Here is a 19196-nt window from a genome sequence, read left to right as displayed (position 1 = left end):
TATAAAATGTTTAATTATGTATCTTAAAAAAAGCATATGTATATTATTCATTTTGTCTTTTTTTACTTTAAAAGGGACAGTAAAGTCAAAATTAATTATTCATGATTCAGAAAGAGCATGCAATTTTAAACAATTTTCCAGTTTACTTTTATTATCAATGTTGCTGAGTTCTCTTGTATCCTTTCTTAAAGAGTAATCCTAGATGAGCTCAGGGGCATGCACGTCTATAGCCATTTGCCAGCAGTTTTTGCATTAAAATGTATAGCTATGTTATACATAGTTGCAGACTTTGCTGCCTTAGAGTGTCTGTAGCATTCTGTAGCAACAGTGTATGTAACTATGTATTACATTGATATAAACATTGCTAAAAACACTGCTGCCCGATGGCTAAAAACATGTGCAAGCTCCCGAGCTCGCCTACATTTACTTTTTTTTTTTTTTTTTTATATATTTTTTTTTATTGAGGTTATAAAACAAAACAAGTTACAGTCAAAATTCCCAAAGTAAATATGTTCATACAAGCAGTAAAGTTTACATTCAGCACTGTATTGGCTTTACAAAACAGACCTCAGGTTTTCGATTATGACAGTGTTAGGATATCCCCTTAGAAGTTAATAAGGTTTGCGTTAGAATGATATCATCTAGTAACAAGCGGGGGCCACTCTTGGACCCCTGGATGCAGTAATGACCTTTAAGGGGAATAACTGGGGAGATAGGATTGATTGGGTCACTCTTGGACCCACAGTAATATTAATAACAGCAGTTAATTAGAAACAATAACTAGAACTTATAAGAGAACGCTGTAGGCTCAATCTTTCAGAAACAATGTTAGCTGGATGATAAATAGTTACCGGGGTTGAGAACAATACAGGTATGAGGGTTATAACTACTTTTGGAGTAAGAGGGAAACCAGCTGGGAGAACCTAGGGTGGTCCCTGTTTTGCACTATTGGCAGCAGCATACTCTGGTATGATATAATGAAAGGTATTAAATGTTAATATAACAACGCATACCAAAACTGTTAATTTGACTACTGCTATATATCATCAGTTAAGTAAAACAAAAACAAAAAAAACCCTGAATGTAAAGGGTATATGAGCATAGGATAAAGTGGGTTAGGTTCATATACGGAAAAAAGGAAAGAAAACTTTATAAAACATGCTAGTCACAAAAAACATCAAGCAGTAGTATAGTAACATGGGATACATATGGGGGCCCTTGACAGAGAGTCCATGTACAAATACATTGTCAAGTCCGTTTTAAGGTCATATTAGGCCAGGTCAGGGCACTCTGTATAATATTCAATTAGATCTGTCCCAGAATGGCCAGGACTATTGAAATCCAGCAGTCCAATGTATGGGAGGAAAAATAGAGAAAATAAAAAGATGCCGCTTTTGGAGAGCGACGGCTGTAAACTAAAGTTATGCATATATTTACCCCACGCCAACTCTGTACAGGACTACGTGTAGCAGCAGGATAAAGGGGGCCGTCATTGTGGCACATTCTCCCGTTAAGAGCAGGTTATCAGGGCTCACATTGTAGTTGTTCCAGGCCCCGGTATTCGGCTGTGCGCCTGTCACATAAAGATCTGTAGTCCCGAAAGGAATGGCGAGGTAGGCACTATCTTTTCCTCCCGGAGCCATCTCCGGTGCTATATCTGACCTCCCCTGCATAGTGGTCATCCTGCGATCCAGATTCGAGATGGACAGGGTAGTCGCTGAAGCCCGCCGGCTCCTTACATCATGAGGTATGAATCTCTGTAGCATGTCGGTCGCTTCTGCAGGAGCCGCCATTCGATTTGGAGGTATCCGTAGGCATAGGGGGATCAAGTGGCTCTTGAGCTGGCATATCATCCCCTCTTAGGTTATCTCGTTTCCCGGTCTCCATTAAGGTAGGTGAGTGTCTAGCAGACCGCTCATAGCTCTTTGTCACAGAGGCTTGTGTCACACTCGGGGGGATGTGGACTGTCAGTCTGGGATCAAACGAAGCGTCCCTCTCTGCCTCCTTAGGACCACAGTCTCCCCGCAGGTCTCCCCCCTGGTTAGTAGCTGAGGGTAGGTAAAGCCCTTTTTGCAAAGTTATTTCAAACGCAGCTTGGTAACCATCCAAGAGATTGCTGAGCTCTGTTAGCATAGAAGCCGTTGAATACATGTTGGGCTTAAATTAGGACTGCGCACTCAAGGCACAGCTCGTTATGGGGACAGGCTGAGGCTTCTGTTATAGGGGAAGGCCTCAAAGTAAAAAGTCCGGTACTGAGGGCAGTAAAGCCCAGTCACCTTCCAAAACCCTATATCTGGAATGTAGACCTCTTCAGACGAGCCTCTCCACTGCTTTAAACAAGGTCTCGATAGAGATGTGGCTTTAAATTAGAGAACAGTGAAAGAAGCTTGAGGAGCTGAAGCTCAGTGCGACCTACAAGATGGCCGCCGCCCGGGTGTCCCTTACATTTACTTTTTAACAAAGGATACAAAAGAACTTAGCAAAATTGATAACTGAAGTAACTTGGAAAGTTGTTAGCAAATAGCCTTGTGGCCCAGCTGGTGCCAAGTTGGATAGCCCACACGGCTATTGGCCAAGAGGTGGAAACGTCAACTCTCAGCAAAAACAGAATTTATGTTTACCTGATAAATTACTTTCTCCAACGGTGTGTCCGGTCCACGGCGTCATCCTTACTTGTGGGATATTCTCTTCCCCAACAGGAAATGGCAAAGAGCCCAGCAAAGCTGGTCACATGATCCCTCCTAGGCTCCGCCTACCCCAGTCATTCGACCGACGTTAAGGAGGAATATTTGCATAGGAGAAACCATATGTTACCGTGGTGACTGTAGTTAAAGAAAATAAATTATCAGACCTGATTAAAAAAACCAGGGCGGGCCGTGGACCGGACACACCGTTGGAGAAAGTAATTTATCAGGTAAACATAAATTCTGTTTTCTCCAACATAGGTGTGTCCGGTCCACGGCGTCATCCTTACTTGTGGGAACCAATACCAAAGCTTTAGGACACGGATGAAGGGAGGGAGCAAATCAGGTCACCTAAATGGAAGGCACCACGGCTTGCAAAACCTTTCTCCCAAAAATAGCCTCAGAAGAAACAAAAGTATCAAATTTGTAAAATTTAGAAAAAGTGTGCAGTGAACACCAAGTCGCTGCCTTACATATCTGATCAACAGAAGCCTCGTTCTTGAAGGCCCATGTGGAAGCCACAGCCCTAGTGGAGTGAGCTGTGATTCTTTCAGGAGACTGCCGTCCGGCAGTCTCATAAGCCAATCGGATAATGCTTTTAATCCAGAAGGAGAGAGAGGTAGAAGTTGCTTTTTGACCTCTCCGTTTACCAGAATAAACAACAAACAAAGACAAAGTTTGTCTGAAATCCTTAGTAGCTGCTAAGTAAAATTTGAGAGCACGAACTACATCCAAGTTGTGCAACAAACGTTCCTTCTTTGAAACTGGATTAGGACACAAAGAAGGCACAACTATCTCCTGGTTAATGTTTTTGTTAGAAACAACTTTTGGAAGAAAACCAGGTTTAGTACGCAAAACCACCTTATCTGCATGGAACACCAGATAAGGAGAAGAACACTGCAGAGCAGATAATTCTGAAACTCTTCTAGCAGAAGAAATTGCAACCAAAAACAAAACTTTCCAAGATAATAACTTAATATCAACGGAATGTAAGGGTTCAAACGGAACCCCCTGAAGAACTGAAAGAACTAGGTTGAGACTCCAAGGAGGAGTCAAAATTTTGTAAACAGGCTTGATTCTAACCAGAGCCTGAACAAAGGCTAGAACATCTGGCACAGCTGCCAGCTTTTTGTGAAGTAACACAGACAAGGCAGAAATCTGTCCCATCAAGGAACTTGCAGATAATCCTTTTTCCAATCCTTCTCGAAGGAAGGATAGACTCTTAGGAATCTTAACCTTGTCCCAAGGGAATCCTGCAGATTCACACCAACAGATATACCAAATAATGTGGTAATTTTTCTGGTTACAGGCTTTCAGGCCTGAACAAGAGTATTAATAACAGAATCTGAGAACCCTCGCTTTGATAAGATCAAGCGTTCAATCTCCAAGCAGTCAGCTGGAGTGGGTCGAACGGACCTAGAACAAGAAGGTCTCGTCTCAAAGGTAGCTTCCATGGTGGAGCCGATGACATATTCACCAGATCTGCATACCAAGTCCTGCGTGGCCACGCAGGAGCTATCAAAATCACCGACGCCCTCTCCTGATTGATCCTGGCTACCAGCCTGGGGATGAGAGGAAACGGCGGGAACACATAAGCTAGTTTGAAGGTCCAAGGTGCTACTAGTGCATCCACTAGAGCCGCCTTGGGATCCCTGGATCTGTACCCGTAGTAAGGAACTCTGAAGTTCTGACGAGAGGCCATCAGATCCATGTCTGGAATGCCCCACGGTTGAGTGACTTGGGCAAAGATTTCCGGATGGAGTTCCCACTCCCCCGGATGCAATGTCTGACGACTCAGAAAATCCGCTTCCCAATTTTCCACTCCTGGGATGTGGATAGCAGACAGGTGGCAGGAGTGAGACTCCGCCCATAGAATGATTTTGGTCACTTCTTCCATCGCTAGGGAACTCCTTGTTCCCCCCTGATGGTTGATGTATGAACTTGGCCCTCGCTAACTGAGGCCAAGCTTTGAGAGCATTGAATATCGCTCTCAGTTCCAGAATATTTATCGGTAGAAGAGATTCTACCCGAGACCAAAGACCCTGAGCTTTCAGGGATCCCCAGACCGCGCCCCAGCCCATCAGACTGGCGTCGGTCGTGACAATGACCCACTCTGGTCTGCGGAAGGTCATCCCTTGTGACAGGTTGTCCAGGGACAGCCACCAACGGAAAGAGTCTCTGGTCCTCTGATTTACTTGTATCTTCGGAGACAAGTCTGAATAGTCCCCATTCCACTGACTGAGCATGAACAGTTGTAATGGTCTTAGATGAATGCGCACAAAAGGAACTATGTCCATTGCCGCTACCATCAAACCTATCACTTCCATGCACTGCGCTATGGAAGGAAGAGGAACGGAATGAAGTATCCGACAAGAGTCTAGAAGTTTTGTTTTTCTGGCTTCTGTCAGAAAAATCCTCATTTCTAAGGAGTCTATTATAGTTCCCAAGAAGGGAACCCTCGTTGACGGAGATAGAGAACTCTTTTCCACGTTCACTTTCCATCCGTGAGATCTGAGAAAGGCCAGGACAATGTCCGTGTGAGCCTTTACTTGAGGAAGGGACGACGCTCGAATCAGAATGTCGTCCAAGTAAGGTACTACAGCAATGCCCCTTGGTCTTAGCACCGCCAGAAGGGACCCTAGTACCTATGAGAAAATCCTAGGAGCAGTGGCTAATCCGAAAGAAAACGCCACGAACTGGAAATGCTTGTCCAGGAATGCAAACCTTAGGAACCGATGATGTTCCTTGTGGATAGGAATATGTAGATACGCATCCTTGAAATCCACCTTGGTCATGAATTGACCTTCCTGGATGGAAGGAAGAAGTGTTCGAATGGTTTCCATCTTGAACGATGGAACCTTGAGAAACTTGTTCAAGATCTTGAGATCTAAGATTGGTCTGAACGTTCCCTCTTTTTTGGGAACTATGAACAGATTGGAGTAGAACCCCATCCCTTGTTCTCCTAATGGAACAGGATGAATCACTCCCATTTTTAGCAGGTCTTCTACCCAATGTAAGAATGCCTGTCTTCTTATGTGGTCTGAAGACAACTGAGACCTGTGGAACCTCCCCCTTGGAGGAAGCCCCTTGAACTCCAGAGAATAACCTTGGGAGACTATTTCTAGCGCCCAAGGATCCAGAACATCTCTTGCCCCAGCCTGAGCGAAGAGAGAGAGTCTGCCCCCCACCAGATCCGGTCCCGGATCGGGGGCCCGCATTTCATGCTGTCTTGGTAGCAGTGGCAGGTTTCCTGGCCTGCTTTCCTTTGTTCCAGCCTTGCATAGGTCTCCAGGCTGGATTGGCTTGAGAAGTATTACCTTCCTGCTTAGAGGACGTAGCCCTTGGGGCTGATCCGTTTCTGCGAAAGGGACGAAACTTAGGTTTATTTTTGGTCTTGAAAAGACCTATCCTGAGGAAGGGCGTGGCACTTGCCCCCAGTGATATCAGAGATAATCTCTTTCAAGTCAGGGCCAAAGAGTGTTTTCCCCTTGAAAGGAATGTCAAGCAATTTGTTCTTGGAAGACGCATCCGCTGCCCAAGATTTTAACCAAAGCGCTCTGCGCCACAATAGCAAACCCAGAATTTTTTCGCCGCTAACCTAGCCAATTGCAAGGTGGCGTCTAGGGTGAAAGAATTAGCCAATTAAGAGCACGAATTCTGTCCATAATCTCCTCATAAGAAGAAGAATTACTAATAATCGCCTTTCCTAGCTCATCAAACTAGAAACACGCGGCTGCAGTGACAGGGACAATGCATGCAATTGGTTGTAGAAGGGAACCTTGCTGAACAAACATCTTTAGCAGACCTTCTATTTTTTTATCCATAGGATCTTGGAAAGCACAACTATCTTCTATGGGTATAGTGGCGCGCTTGTGTAGAGTAGAAACCGCCCCCTCGACCTTGGGGACTGTCTGCCATCAGTCCTTTCTGGGGTCGACTATAGGAAAACAATTTTATAAATATGGGGGGAGGTACTAAAGGTATACCGGGCCTGTCCCATTCTTTACTAACAATGTACGCCACCCGCTTGGATATAGGAAAAGCTTCGGGGGGCCCCGGGGCCTCTAAGAACTTTTCTATTTTACATAGTGGTTCTGGAATGACCAGATAATCACAATCATCCAAATTGGATAACACCTCCTTAAGCAGAGCGCGGAGATGTTCCAACTTAAATTTAAAAGTAATCACATCAGGTTCAGCTTGTTGAGAAATGTTTCCTGAATCTGAAATTTCTCCCTCAGACAAAACCTCCCTGGCCCCCTCAGACTGGTGTAGGGGCCCTTCAGAAACCATATCATCAGCGTTCTCATGCTCTACAGAATTTTCTAAAACAGAGCAGTCGCGCTTTCGCTGATAAGCGGGCATATTGACTAAAATGTTTTTGATAGAATTATCCATTACAGCCGTTAAATGTTGCATAGTAAGGAGTATTGGCGCACTAGATGTACTAGGGGCCTCCTGTATGGGCAAGACTGGTGTAGACGAAGGAGGGGATGATGCAGTACCATGCTTACTCCCCTCACTTGAGGAATCATCTTGGGCATCATTTTTACTAAAAAAAATTTTTTATGACATAAAATACATATAGTTAAATGAGAAGGAACCTTGGTTTCCCCACAGTCAGAACACAATCTATCTGGTAGTTCAGACATGTTAAACAGGCATAAACTTGATAACAAAGCACAAAAAACGTTTTAAAATAAAACCGTTACTGTCACTTTAAATTTTAAACTAAACACACTTTATTACTGCAATTGCGAAAAAGTATGAAGGAATTGTTCAAAATTCACCAAAATTTCACCACAGTGTCTTAAAGCCTTAAAAGTATTGCACACCAAATTTGGAAGCTTTAACCCTTAAAATAACGGAACCGGAGCCGTTTTTATATTTAACCCCTTTACAGTCCCTGGAATCTGCTTTGCTGAGACCCAACCAAGCCCAAAGGGGAATACGATACCAAATGATGCCTTCAGAAAGACTTTTCTATGTATCAGAGCTCCACACACATGCAGCTGCATGCCATGCTGTCCTCAAAAACAAGTGCGCCATACCGGCGCGAAAATGAGGCTCTGACTATGATTAGGGAAAGCCCCTAAAGAATAAGGTGTCAAAAACAGTGCCTGCCGATATAATCATATCAAAATACCCAGAATAAATGATTCCTCAAGGCTAAATATGTGTTAATAATGAATCGATTTAGCCCAGAAAAAGTCTACAGTCTTAATAAGCCCTTGTGAAGCCCTTATTTACTATCTTAATAAACATGGCTTACCGGATCCCATAGGGAAAATGACAGCTTCCAGCATTACATCGTCTTGTTAGAATGTGTCATACCTCAAGCAGTAAGAGACTGCACACTGTTCCCCCAACTGAAGTTAATTGCTCTCAACAGTCCTGTGTGGAACAGCCATGGATTTTAGTTACGGTGCTAAAATCATTTTCCTCATACAAACAGAAATCTTCATCTCTTTTCTGTTTCTGAGTAAATAGTACATACCAGCACTATTTTAAAATAACAAACTCTTGATTGAATAATAAAAACTACAGTTAAACACTAAAAAACTCTAAGCCATCTCCGTGGAGATGTTGCCTGTACAACGGCAAAGAGAATGACTGGGGTAGGCGGAGCCTAGGAGGGATCATGTGACCAGCTTTGCTGGGCTCTTTGCCATTTCCTGTTGGGGAAGAGAATATCCCACAAGTAAGGATGACGCCGTGGACCGGACACACCTATGTTGGAGAAATAGCGTTCTGCTGTGAGCTGCCTGAGGCCCCCAGCGTGGCGAACGCTTATAAAGGAACATTATGAAGTATTTTGTACTTCATAACTGAAAGTCCCCTTTTTCTGTTCCAATGGTAAATACTAGCATTTCACAAACGCTAGGATTTACTATGACTCGAAGGCCTAGATTTGGAGTTCGGCGGTAAAAGGGCTGTTAACGCTCCGCGGGCTTTTTTCTGGCCGCACCATAAATTTAACTCTGGTATCGAGAGTTTAATCAAATGCTGCGTTAGGCTCCAAAAAAGGAGCGTAGAGCATTTTTACCGCAAATGCAACTCTCGATACCAGAGTTGCTTACGGACGCGGCCGGCCTCAAAAACGTGCTCGTGCACGATTCCCCCATAGGAAACAATGGGGCTGTTTGAGCTGAAAAAAAACCTAACACCTGCAAAAAAGCAGCGTTCAGCTCCTAACGCAGCCCCATTGTTTCCTATGGGGAAACACTTCCTACGTCTGCACCTAACACTCTAACATGTACCCCGAGTCTAAACACCCCTAACCTTACACTTATTGACCCCTAATCTGCCGCCCCCGCTATCGCTGACCCCTGCATATTTTTTTAAACCCCTAATCTGCCGCTCCGTAAACCGCCGCAACCTACGTTATCCCTATGTACCCCTAATCTGCTGCCCTAACATCGCCGACCCCTATATTATATTTATTAACCCCTAATCTGCCCCCCTCAACGTCGCCGACACCTGCCTACACTTATTAACCCCTAATCTGCCGAGCGGACCTGAGCGCTACTATAACAAAGTTATTAACCCCTAATCCGCCTCACTAACCCTATCATAAATAGTATTAACCCCTAATCTGCCCTCCCTAACATCGCCGACACCTACCTTCAATTATTAACCCCTAATCTTCCGAGCGGAGCTCACCGCTATTCTAATAAATGGATTAACCCCTAAAGCTAAGTCTAACCCTAACACTAACACCCCCCTAAGTTAAATATAATTTTTATCTAACGAAATAAATTAACTCTTATTAAATAAATGATTCCTATTTAAAGCTAAATACTTACCTGTAAAATAAACCCTAATATAGCTGCAATATAAATTATAATTATATTATAGCTATTTTAGGATTAATATTTATTTTACAGGCAACTTTGTAATTATTTTAACCAGGTACAATAGCTATTAAATAGTTAAGAACTATTTAATAGTTACCTAGTTAAAATAATAACAAATTTACCTGTAAAATAAATCCTAACCTAAGATATAATTAAACCTAACACTACCCTATCAATAAAATAATTAAATAAACTACCTACAATTACCTACAATTAACCTAACACTACACTATCAATAAATTAATTAAACACAATTGCTACAAATAACTACAATTAAATAAACTAGCTAAAGTACAAAAAATAAAAAAGAACTAAGTTACAGAAAATAAAAAAATATTTACAAACATAAGAAAAATATTACAACAATTTTAAACTAATTACACCTACTCTAAGCCCCCTAATAAAATAACAAAGCCCCCCAAAATAAAAAATTCCCTACCCTATTCTAAATTAAAAAAGTTACAAGCTCTTTTACCTTACCAGCCCTGAACAGGGCCCTTTGCGGGGCATGCCCCAAGAAGTTCAGCTCTTTTGCCTGTAAAAAAAAACATACAATACCCCCCCCCCAACATTACAACCCACCACCCACATACCCCTAATCTAACCCAAACCCCCCTTAAATAAACCTAACACTAATCCCCTGAAGATCTTCCTACCTTGTCTTCACCATCCAGGTATCACCGATCCGTCCTGGCTCCAAGATCTTCATCCAACCCAAGCGGGGGTTGGCGATCCATAATCCGGTGCTGAAGAGGTCCAGAAGAGGCTCCAAAGTCTTCCTCCTATCCGGCAAGAAGAGGACATCCGGACCGGCAAACATCTTCTCCAAGCGGCATCTTCGATCTTCTTCCATCCGGAGCGAAGCGGCAGGATCCTGAAGACCTCCAGCGCGGAACATCCATCCGGACCGACGACTGAACGACGAATGACTGTTCCTTTAAGGGACGTCATCCAAGATGGCGTCCCTCGAATTCCGATTGGCTGATAGGATTCTATCAGCCAATCGGAATTAAGGTAGGAATTTTCTGATTGGCTGATGGAATCAGCCAATCAGAATCTAGTTCAATCCGATTGGCTGATCCAATCAGCCAATCAGATTGAGCTCGCATTCTATTGGCTGTTCCGATCAGCCAATAGAATGCGAGCTCAATCTGATTGGCTGATTGGATCGGCCAATCGGATTGAACTAGATTCTGATTGGCTGATTCCATCAGCCAATCAGAAAATTCCTACCTTAATTCCGATTGGCTGATAGAATCCTATCAGCCAATCGGAATTCGAGGGACGCCATCTTGGATGACGTCCCTTAAAGGAACAGTCATTCGTCGTTCAGTCGTCGGTCCGGATGGATGTTCCGCGCTGGAGGTCTTCAGGATCCTGCCGCTTCGCTCCGGATGGAAGAAGATCGAAGATGCCGCTTGGAGAAGATGTTTGCCGGTCCGGATGTCCTCTTCTTGCCGGATAGGAGGAAGACTTTGGAGCCTCTTCTGGACCTCTTCAGCACCGGATTATGGATCGCCAACCCCCGCTTGGGTTGGATGAAGATCTTAGAGCCAGGACGGATCGGTGATACCTGGATGGTGAAGACAAGGTAGGAAGATCTTCAGGGGATTAGTGTTAGGTTTATTTAAGGGGGGTTTGGGTTAGATTAGGGGTATGTGGGTGGTGGGTTGTAATGTTGGGGGGGGGGTATTGTATGTTTTTTTTTACAGGCAAAAGAGCTGAACTTCTTGGGGCATGCCCCGCAAAGGGCCCTGTTCAGGGCTGGTAAGGTAAAAGAGCTTGTAACTTTTTAATTTAGAATAGGGTAGGGAATTTTTTATTTTGGGGGGCTTTGTTATTTTATTAGGGGGCTTAGAGTAGGTGTAATTAGTTTAAAATTGTTGTAATATTTTTCTTATGTTTGTAAATATTTTTTTATTTTCTGTAACTTAGTTCTTTTTTATTTTTTGTACTTTAGCTAGTTTATTTAATTGTAGTTATTTGTAGCAATTGTGTTTAATTAATTTATTGATAGTGTAGTGTTAGGTTAATTGTAGGTAATTGTAGGTAGTTTATTTAATTATTTTATTGATAGGGTAGTGTTAGGTTTAATTATATCTTAGGTTAGGATTTATTTTACAGGTAAATTTGTTATTATTTTAACTAGGTAACTATTAAATAGTTCTTAACTATTTAATAGCTATTGTACCTGGTTAAAATAATTACAAAGTTGCCTGTAAAATAAATATTAATCCTAAAATAGCTATAATATAATTATAATTTATATTGCAGCTATATTAGGGTTTATTTTACAGGTAAGTATTTAGCTTTAAATAGGAATCATTTATTTAATAAGAGTTAATTTATTTCGTTAGATGTAAATTATATTTAAGTTAGGGGGGTGTTAGTGTTAGGGTTAGACTTAGCTTTAGGGGTTAATCCATTTATTAGAATAGCGGTGAGCTCCGGTCGTCAGATTAGGGGTTAATAATTGAAGGTAGGTGTCGGCGATGTTAGGGAGGGCAGATTAGGGGTTAATACTATTTATGATAGGGTTAGTGAGGCGGGTTAGGGGTTCATAACTTTATTATAGTAGCGCTCAGGTCCGCTCGGCAGATTAGGGGTTAATAAGTGTAGGCAGGTGTCGGCGACGTTGAGGGGGGCAGATTAGGGGTTAATAAATATAATATAGGGGTCGGCGATGTTAGGGCAGCAGATTAGGGGTACATAGGGATAACGTAGGTGGCGGCGATTTGCGGTCGGAAGATTAGGGGTTAATTATTTTAAGTAGCTGGCGGCGACGTTGTGGGGGGCAAGTTAGGGGTTAATAAATATAATATAGGGGTCGGCGGGGTTAGGGGCAGCAGATTAGGGGTACATAAGTATAACGTAGGTGGCGGTCGGCAGATTAGGGGTTAAAAATTTTAATCGAGTGGCGGCGGTGTGGGGGGAGCTTGGTTTAGGGGTACATAGGTAGTTTATGGGTGTTAGTGTACTTTAGGGTACAGTAGTTAAGAGCTTTATGAACCGGCGTTAGCCAGAAAGCTCTTAACTCCTGCTATTTTCAGGCGGCTGGAATCTTGTCGTTAGAGCTCTAACGCTCACTTCAGAAACGACTCTAAATACCAGCGTTAGAAAGATCCCATTGAAAAGATAGGCTACGCAAATGGCGTAGGGGGATCTGCGGTATGGAAAAGTCGCGGCTGAAAAGTGAGCGTTAGACCCTTTAATCACTGACTCCAAATACCAGCGGGCGGCCAAAACCAGCGTTAGGAGCCTCTAACGCTGGTTTTGACGGCTACCGCCGAACTCCAAATCTAGGCCTAAGTTTAATTTTGACTTTAGTGTCTCTTTAACTCTTAAAATTGTTGGCTTTGTTAAATCCACTGAGTTTCTACAATGTAATGGGCACAAGCATTTTTAAACCTATGTTTTCCCCTTATGATTTTTTTTCTGCTTAGGACAATTAGGGACAGATATAAAATAAGCAATAAAAGAGAGTGTGGAAACAAGGCTGTGTATAAACCCTGTTAGTTACTTTAAAAATCCTATATTCCCCAAAGCTTTATTTGCACACTCTCTTTTATTGCCTGTTATACCTGTCCCTAATTGTCCTTTGCAGAAAAGATAGAGAAGGGGGAAACCTATGGCCATGTATGCACATATTACTTAAAGGACCACTAAATACAGTAAAATAATTGACAAATACACAATAAAGAGACAATGCAATGGCACTTAAAAAGAGCAGTAGAATAATTTCTGGAAAATTCCAAAGATAATTCCCTTGTATCATGTGACAGCAATCAGCCAATCAGAAAATGCATCACCGTATATATTGTGGAAATTTGCACATACTTAGTAGGAGCTGGAGCCTCAGAAAGTGTACATATAAAAAGAATGTGCACGTCTTAATAATAGAAGTATATTGGGAAGTTTTTTTTTTTAAAAACAGCATGCTTTATCTGAATCGTGAAACTTTAATTTTGGTTTTAGTGGCCCCTTAATATAAACTAAACTTTTACACTTCAATATTTAAGCAACAAATATAATTTAAAAAAAATATGTTTACATATAATCTTTGCTTGAATACATCATTATATGTAGAATTTATGCAGACCTATTGCAACAGAGTGAGTAATTGTTACTATATATTATACATCTATTAAAAATGTAATATCCCTTTAAGTTTATATTTCAAGTTATTATGATCAGTTATTTGTAGAGCTCCAACAGATTCCGCAGCGCAGTGGCATCATGGCCAAAAAGCAAACTGTAAATGGCTCCTCACAAAACACTGAATAATGGCAGAGTAGTACTTACTGTGGCCGACGTTGGACTTGTGGGCAGGTGACTCATCTTCCCCCACACCTATTAGATATAACAATAATATCACAAAAGGAAAAGGAAATCCCTACCAGATCAACTGCTAGTAACGCAAATCACAAAACCTAGTGCTGTCCTGCATTTTAACTCCACAAAAGCTCTGAAAAATAGACTATTGTGCATGTTTCTTTCATACAGATAAAGCTTTATTCTTCAGTTTGTGGAGTGAATAGAACAACCATTTAGTGCAAAACAAAAAAGACGTGTTCTTACTTAATATTAAGCACAAACAAAATGTGTTCTTTATATCACAATAATTACTTTTTAGGGAATGTCTCTGTGTGTATTGTACAATGGAGAGTTCTATGTAAAACTCCTATACAAAAGGGCAAGGAGTAAAGGCACAGAGCAGAGGGAGGGAACATTGGTCACTTACATTGCTAAAATCTGGAGCATGCGGGCTTGAGGGACTGACAGGGACAGAGTCCCCTGCTGCTGATGGCATGTACATAACAGGTCCTGTTTGTGTGGGGCTCGACACAGCAGAGGGAGACTGCAGATCGTCGCACATGAGAGACTCTGCAGAACAAAGACGGCACTATAAATACAGGAATAAATGTTAATTGCTCAAAGAATTTAAAAATATTGTCAGTGGGGACAAGGGCTTTAAAGCATAGATGTCAATAAACTTTAAAGGGAGCTAGTGACACCATAACAAAATCATCTAGTGCATTAGGGCACTTTATTATTACACTTCTGCAATGCTGCTCCTCAAGCTATAAACACATGTAGCTGCCAATCACTGGACTCTGTCCAGCTCAGAATTGATAGAGATTAAAGGGACAAATAAACTTTCTTTTATGATTCAGAAAGAGCATACATTTTTTTTTCTTCAAATTTACTTCTGTTTTCAAATTTGTTTAATTCTCATGGTTGAAGAGCATACTTAGGTAGGTAGCGTGCATGTGTCTGGAGCAGTATATGGTAACAAACACTTTTGCCATCTAGTACTCCTGAAAAGGTAAAACTGCTGCCTTATAGTGCCCCAGATGCATGGATGCTCATGAGCCCAGCTACCTGCTTTTTTAACAAAGGTCACTAAGAGAATGAAGTCAATTTGATAATATAAATAAATGGGAAAGCTTTTTAAAGTTTACACTCTATATGAATCATGAAAGATCCTTTAACAACCGACTTTACAGTGATTAAACACAATTACACACAAGCCTTTATCCAATAATTACACATTAAAGCAATTTATTGTTGTGTTACATCCATTTGCAAACAGCATTTGGTAGCAAAGATTACACCAACTGCTCTGTAACACAGTAAGAATTTCGTTTAAATGTTGGCATATTGGTGTGCTTGCCCCTGCTGTTGTCACAGTCTCAATGAAATTTGTATGATACAGACTACTCTGTTAATAGATATCTGTTAAAGTGAATGTAAAATTTGATGCTAAAGTGCCCGGTTTTAAAAATTTGATTAAAAACAAGGGCACTTTAATTCATCAAAATTGAAATTTCACTTGTGTAATAAAAAAAACTTACCTTTTAAATTTGACAGCCACTCCAGCTTCCCCTGGTCGTCGCAAGCCATTTCTGACGTCAGAAATGATGGATGGGTCATCCACCAATCACGGCTCCCACCCCCGGGGGAATCAGTGTCTGATTCAACGCCGTGATTGGAGGAAGCCGGTTTCCTCATTTTAGACCCAGGAAGAGGCTTTGCTACGGGTGGAGGAAGCTGGATCGGCTGTCAAGATTAAAAGGTATTTTTTCGCAACACGAGTGAAATGTAAATTTTGATGAACTAAAGTGCCCCTGTTTTTAATAAAAACATTTAAAAAAACGGGCACTTTAGCGTCAAAATTTACATTCACTTTAATAGATATCTGAGCCATTTAACGATTATTGCAAAAGGTCTATTTCACCATAAGGAAAAGCAGAAAAACATACGTTCCACGTGTGCAAAGGCGCAGAAGGGTCCGCGGGGGCAGCTGCCAGATTGTTGCATGTCGTTGCATTTGGTTGACTTATATATCTGTGAGAAGGAGCATATGTTGGGTTAGGAGAGGGGGGGGCATACTTTGGCACAGAGTGAAGGATTATTTTTTGAAACCATAAAGGATTCATCATACCTCAGGGTGAAACTGCTGCTCCGTTCGCGTGTGACAATACTGACAAGAGTCTCCACTTTCACACTTACTAGGGTCCCCCCATTCATCTCCATGTTTAACACTGGGGCATGGGGAAGACCTGCAAGTAAAAGGTGTTATCATTACAAGATGCACCATTATCATTTATATAACACCTCAAATCTTATTTCTTTTTCTGTCTACACACTGTCTACATTTTTTGTAATTAGTGATTCCTATCCCTTTAGTTTCAGCAAATCTAAGATATTCTATAGTTAAATAATATTCACTTGGAAGCATTAAACCCAAAAATATATGTCTACAATGCTTCAAAGCATATTGAGGCCCTCGTAATAAAATGGCAGTAGCATTAAACACACAATGAAGAAAATAGTCAGAGACCTCATAAAGGGACATAAAACACTTTGATATCGTAATATAAAATGATAAATCATATATATATACACACACACTGTATATAAAAAAAATGTAATATACGTTCATTATTTATTTTGTCCCCTTTTCCTGTAATTCTATTCTGAAATCGTGAGCTTCTCAGTTCCTGTTAGAAATGGAAGTGCACATTGCCATTGGCTGCACACTCTAGTGACCTATTTATAACTGTATCCAATTGGCCACAGCAAAGAAGGTAACCTAAGTTACAACATGGCAGCTCCAATTGTTTTATAGACACATACAGGCCCATTTATCAAAGGGCTCGCTAAATGCGGAGAGCAATACGCTCTCCGCATTTAACATTGCACCAGCAGCTCACAAGAGCTGCTGGTGCAACAACGCCCCCTGCTGACTCGCGGCCAATTGGCCGCCAGCAGGGGGGTGTCAATCAACCCGATCGTATTCGATTGGGTTGATTTCCGGCGATTCATTAGACCGCTGCTTCATAAGTTGTGTTTCTGGCGAGTCTGAAGACTCGCCAGAAACACGGCCCTTCAAGCTCCGTACGGAGCTTGATAAATGGGCCTGTAAAACTTTACACTTATTCTGTCAGTTCTGAAAATGCTAAAAAAAAAAAAACATAATTTATGTAAGAACTTACCTGATAAATTAATTTCTTTCATATTGGCAAGAGTCCATGAGCTAGTGACGTACGGGATATACAATCCTACAAGGAGGGGCAAAGTTTTCCAAACCTCAAAATGCCTATAAATACACCCCTCACTACACCCACAATTCAGTTTAACTCCGGTACTACTCCCAGCGTCAGCCTCATATTCACAAGGTCCCCCATGTAAGCCAAAACATAGGACATGTAGTGAACTCCGCACTTAACATAACCAGTGACTCGCCCGTTGCATCAGCAATTGTATCTAACGCAGCTCCCAGCGCATCTAAGCCTATTTGTTCCTGCCAGATGAGTTGGGAAAAGTTTAACATGTTGGGATCCCCATTTACAATAAAAAGACAGCCCACACATGCTACCAAGGGAAGCCCTTACCCGAGTCCCTCACAGGAAAAAAAGGCAGAGTACAGTCGGTTCTGGGATATGATGCAGAGCCCCAGAGAACAAAGGACTGCACTTACCTCCATGCTGAGGAACAGCATGAAAATCTTACAGTGTCAAGAGGTCCACTCTTCCTCCTGAGGTCCTGTAAGGTAGAAGGGTCTTAGTCAGTATTCTATGACCGCAAACAGAGAAGCAGCACAGGTATGGGAGGCGCAGTGAAGCTAAAAATCCACTAGTTCCCATAACCTGACAGGCTATTTCCAGATGCTTCTCTGTAGAAAAATAGTATCCTCTGCACCATTTAAAATAAAAAACTCTTGATATAAGAATCCAAACTAACACCTCACTTTACCTCTCTCCTATCACTAACACAGGCAAAGAGAATGACTGGGTTGGGGGGAAGGGAGGAATTGTTTATGCAGCTCTGCTGTGGAGCTCTTTGCCTCCTCCTGCTGACCAGGAGGCGATATCCCATAAGGATGAAATCCGTGGACTCGTCATATCTTGTAAAAGAAATGGACCTTGAAACAGTAGTTCCGGCCTTAACGGAAGTGGCCAAGGTTGGCAACTGGACATCCGAACAAGATCCGCATACCAAAACCTGTGTGGCCATGCTGGAGCCACCAGCAACACAAACGATTGTTCCATGGTGATTTTGGAGATCACTCTAGGAAGAAGAACTAGAGGCGGAAAGATGTAAGCAGGTTGATAACACCATGGAAGTGTCAGCGCATCCACTGCTTCCGCCTGAACATCAATGGATCTGAACAGGTATCTGGGACGTTTCTAGTTTAGATGAGAGGCCATCAGATCTATCTCTGGAAGACCCCACATCTGAACAATCTGAGAAAACATCTGGATGGAGAGACCACTCCCCCGGATGTAAAGTCTGACGGCCGAGATAATCCGCCTCCCAATTGTCTACACCTGGGATATGCACCGCAGAGATTAGACAGGAGCTGGATTCCGCCCAAGCAAGTATCCGAGATACTTCTTTCATGGTTTGGGGACTGTGAGTCCCACCCTGATGATTGACATATGCCACAGTTGTGATATTATCTGTATGAAAGCAAATGAACGGTTCTCTCTTCAACAGAGGCCAAAACTGAAGAGCTCTGAGAATTGAACTGAGTTCTAAAATATTGATTGGTAATCTCGCCTCTTGAGATTTCCAAACCCCTTGTGCTGTCAGAGATCCCGAAACAGCTCCCCAACCTGAAAGACTTGCATCTGTAGTTATCACAGTCCAGGTTGGCCGAACAAAAGAAGCCCCTTGAACTAAACGCTGGTGATTTAACCACCACGTCAGAGAGTGTCGAACATTGGGATTTAAGGATATTAATTGTGATATCTTTGGATAATCCCTGCACCATTGATTCAGCATACAAAGCTGGAGAGGTCTCATGTGAAAACGAGCAAAAGGAATCATGTCCGATGCTGCAGTCATGAGGCCTAAAACTTCCAAGCACATAGCCACTGAAGGGAATGACTGAGACTGAAGGTGCCGACAGGCTGCAACCAATTTCAAACGTCTCTTGTCTGTTAGAGACAGAATCATGGACACTGAATCTATCTGGAAGCCTAAAAAGGTGACCCTTGTCTGAGGAATCAAGAAACAATTTGATAAATTGATCCTCAGACCATGTTTTCGAAGAAACAACACTAGTTGATTCATGTGAGATTCTGTAGAACGTAAAGACTGAGCTAGTACCAAGATATCGTCCAAATAAGGAAACACTGCAATACCC

General features: G+C 42.1%; 1 protein-coding gene across 3 annotated transcripts in view; it reads right to left on the bottom strand.

Moving 5' to 3' along the window:
• Positions 1–19196, bottom strand: part of UNK (unk zinc finger) — a 527926-nt gene that overhangs the window by 403183 nt on the left and 105547 nt on the right. For all 3 annotated transcript variants that reach the window (XM_053709109.1, XM_053709121.1, XM_053709114.1), the window contains 4 exons: positions 15987–16104; positions 15805–15889; positions 14283–14425; positions 13844–13891 (listed from right to left, as the gene is read on the bottom strand). In XM_053709109.1, coding sequence (XP_053565084.1) covers positions 13844–13891; positions 14283–14425; positions 15805–15889; positions 15987–16104 — 394 coding nt within the window. The remainder of the gene's footprint in view (positions 1–13843; positions 13892–14282; positions 14426–15804; positions 15890–15986; positions 16105–19196) is intronic.

The sequence above is a fragment of the Bombina bombina genome, chromosome 1 (assembly GCF_027579735.1).
Source record: "Bombina bombina isolate aBomBom1 chromosome 1, aBomBom1.pri, whole genome shotgun sequence".
NCBI classification, from domain to species: Eukaryota; Metazoa; Chordata; class Amphibia; order Anura; family Bombinatoridae; genus Bombina; species Bombina bombina.
The sequence above is the reverse complement of the archived record's forward strand: the minus strand, read 5'-3'. Positions and strand labels throughout refer to the sequence as shown.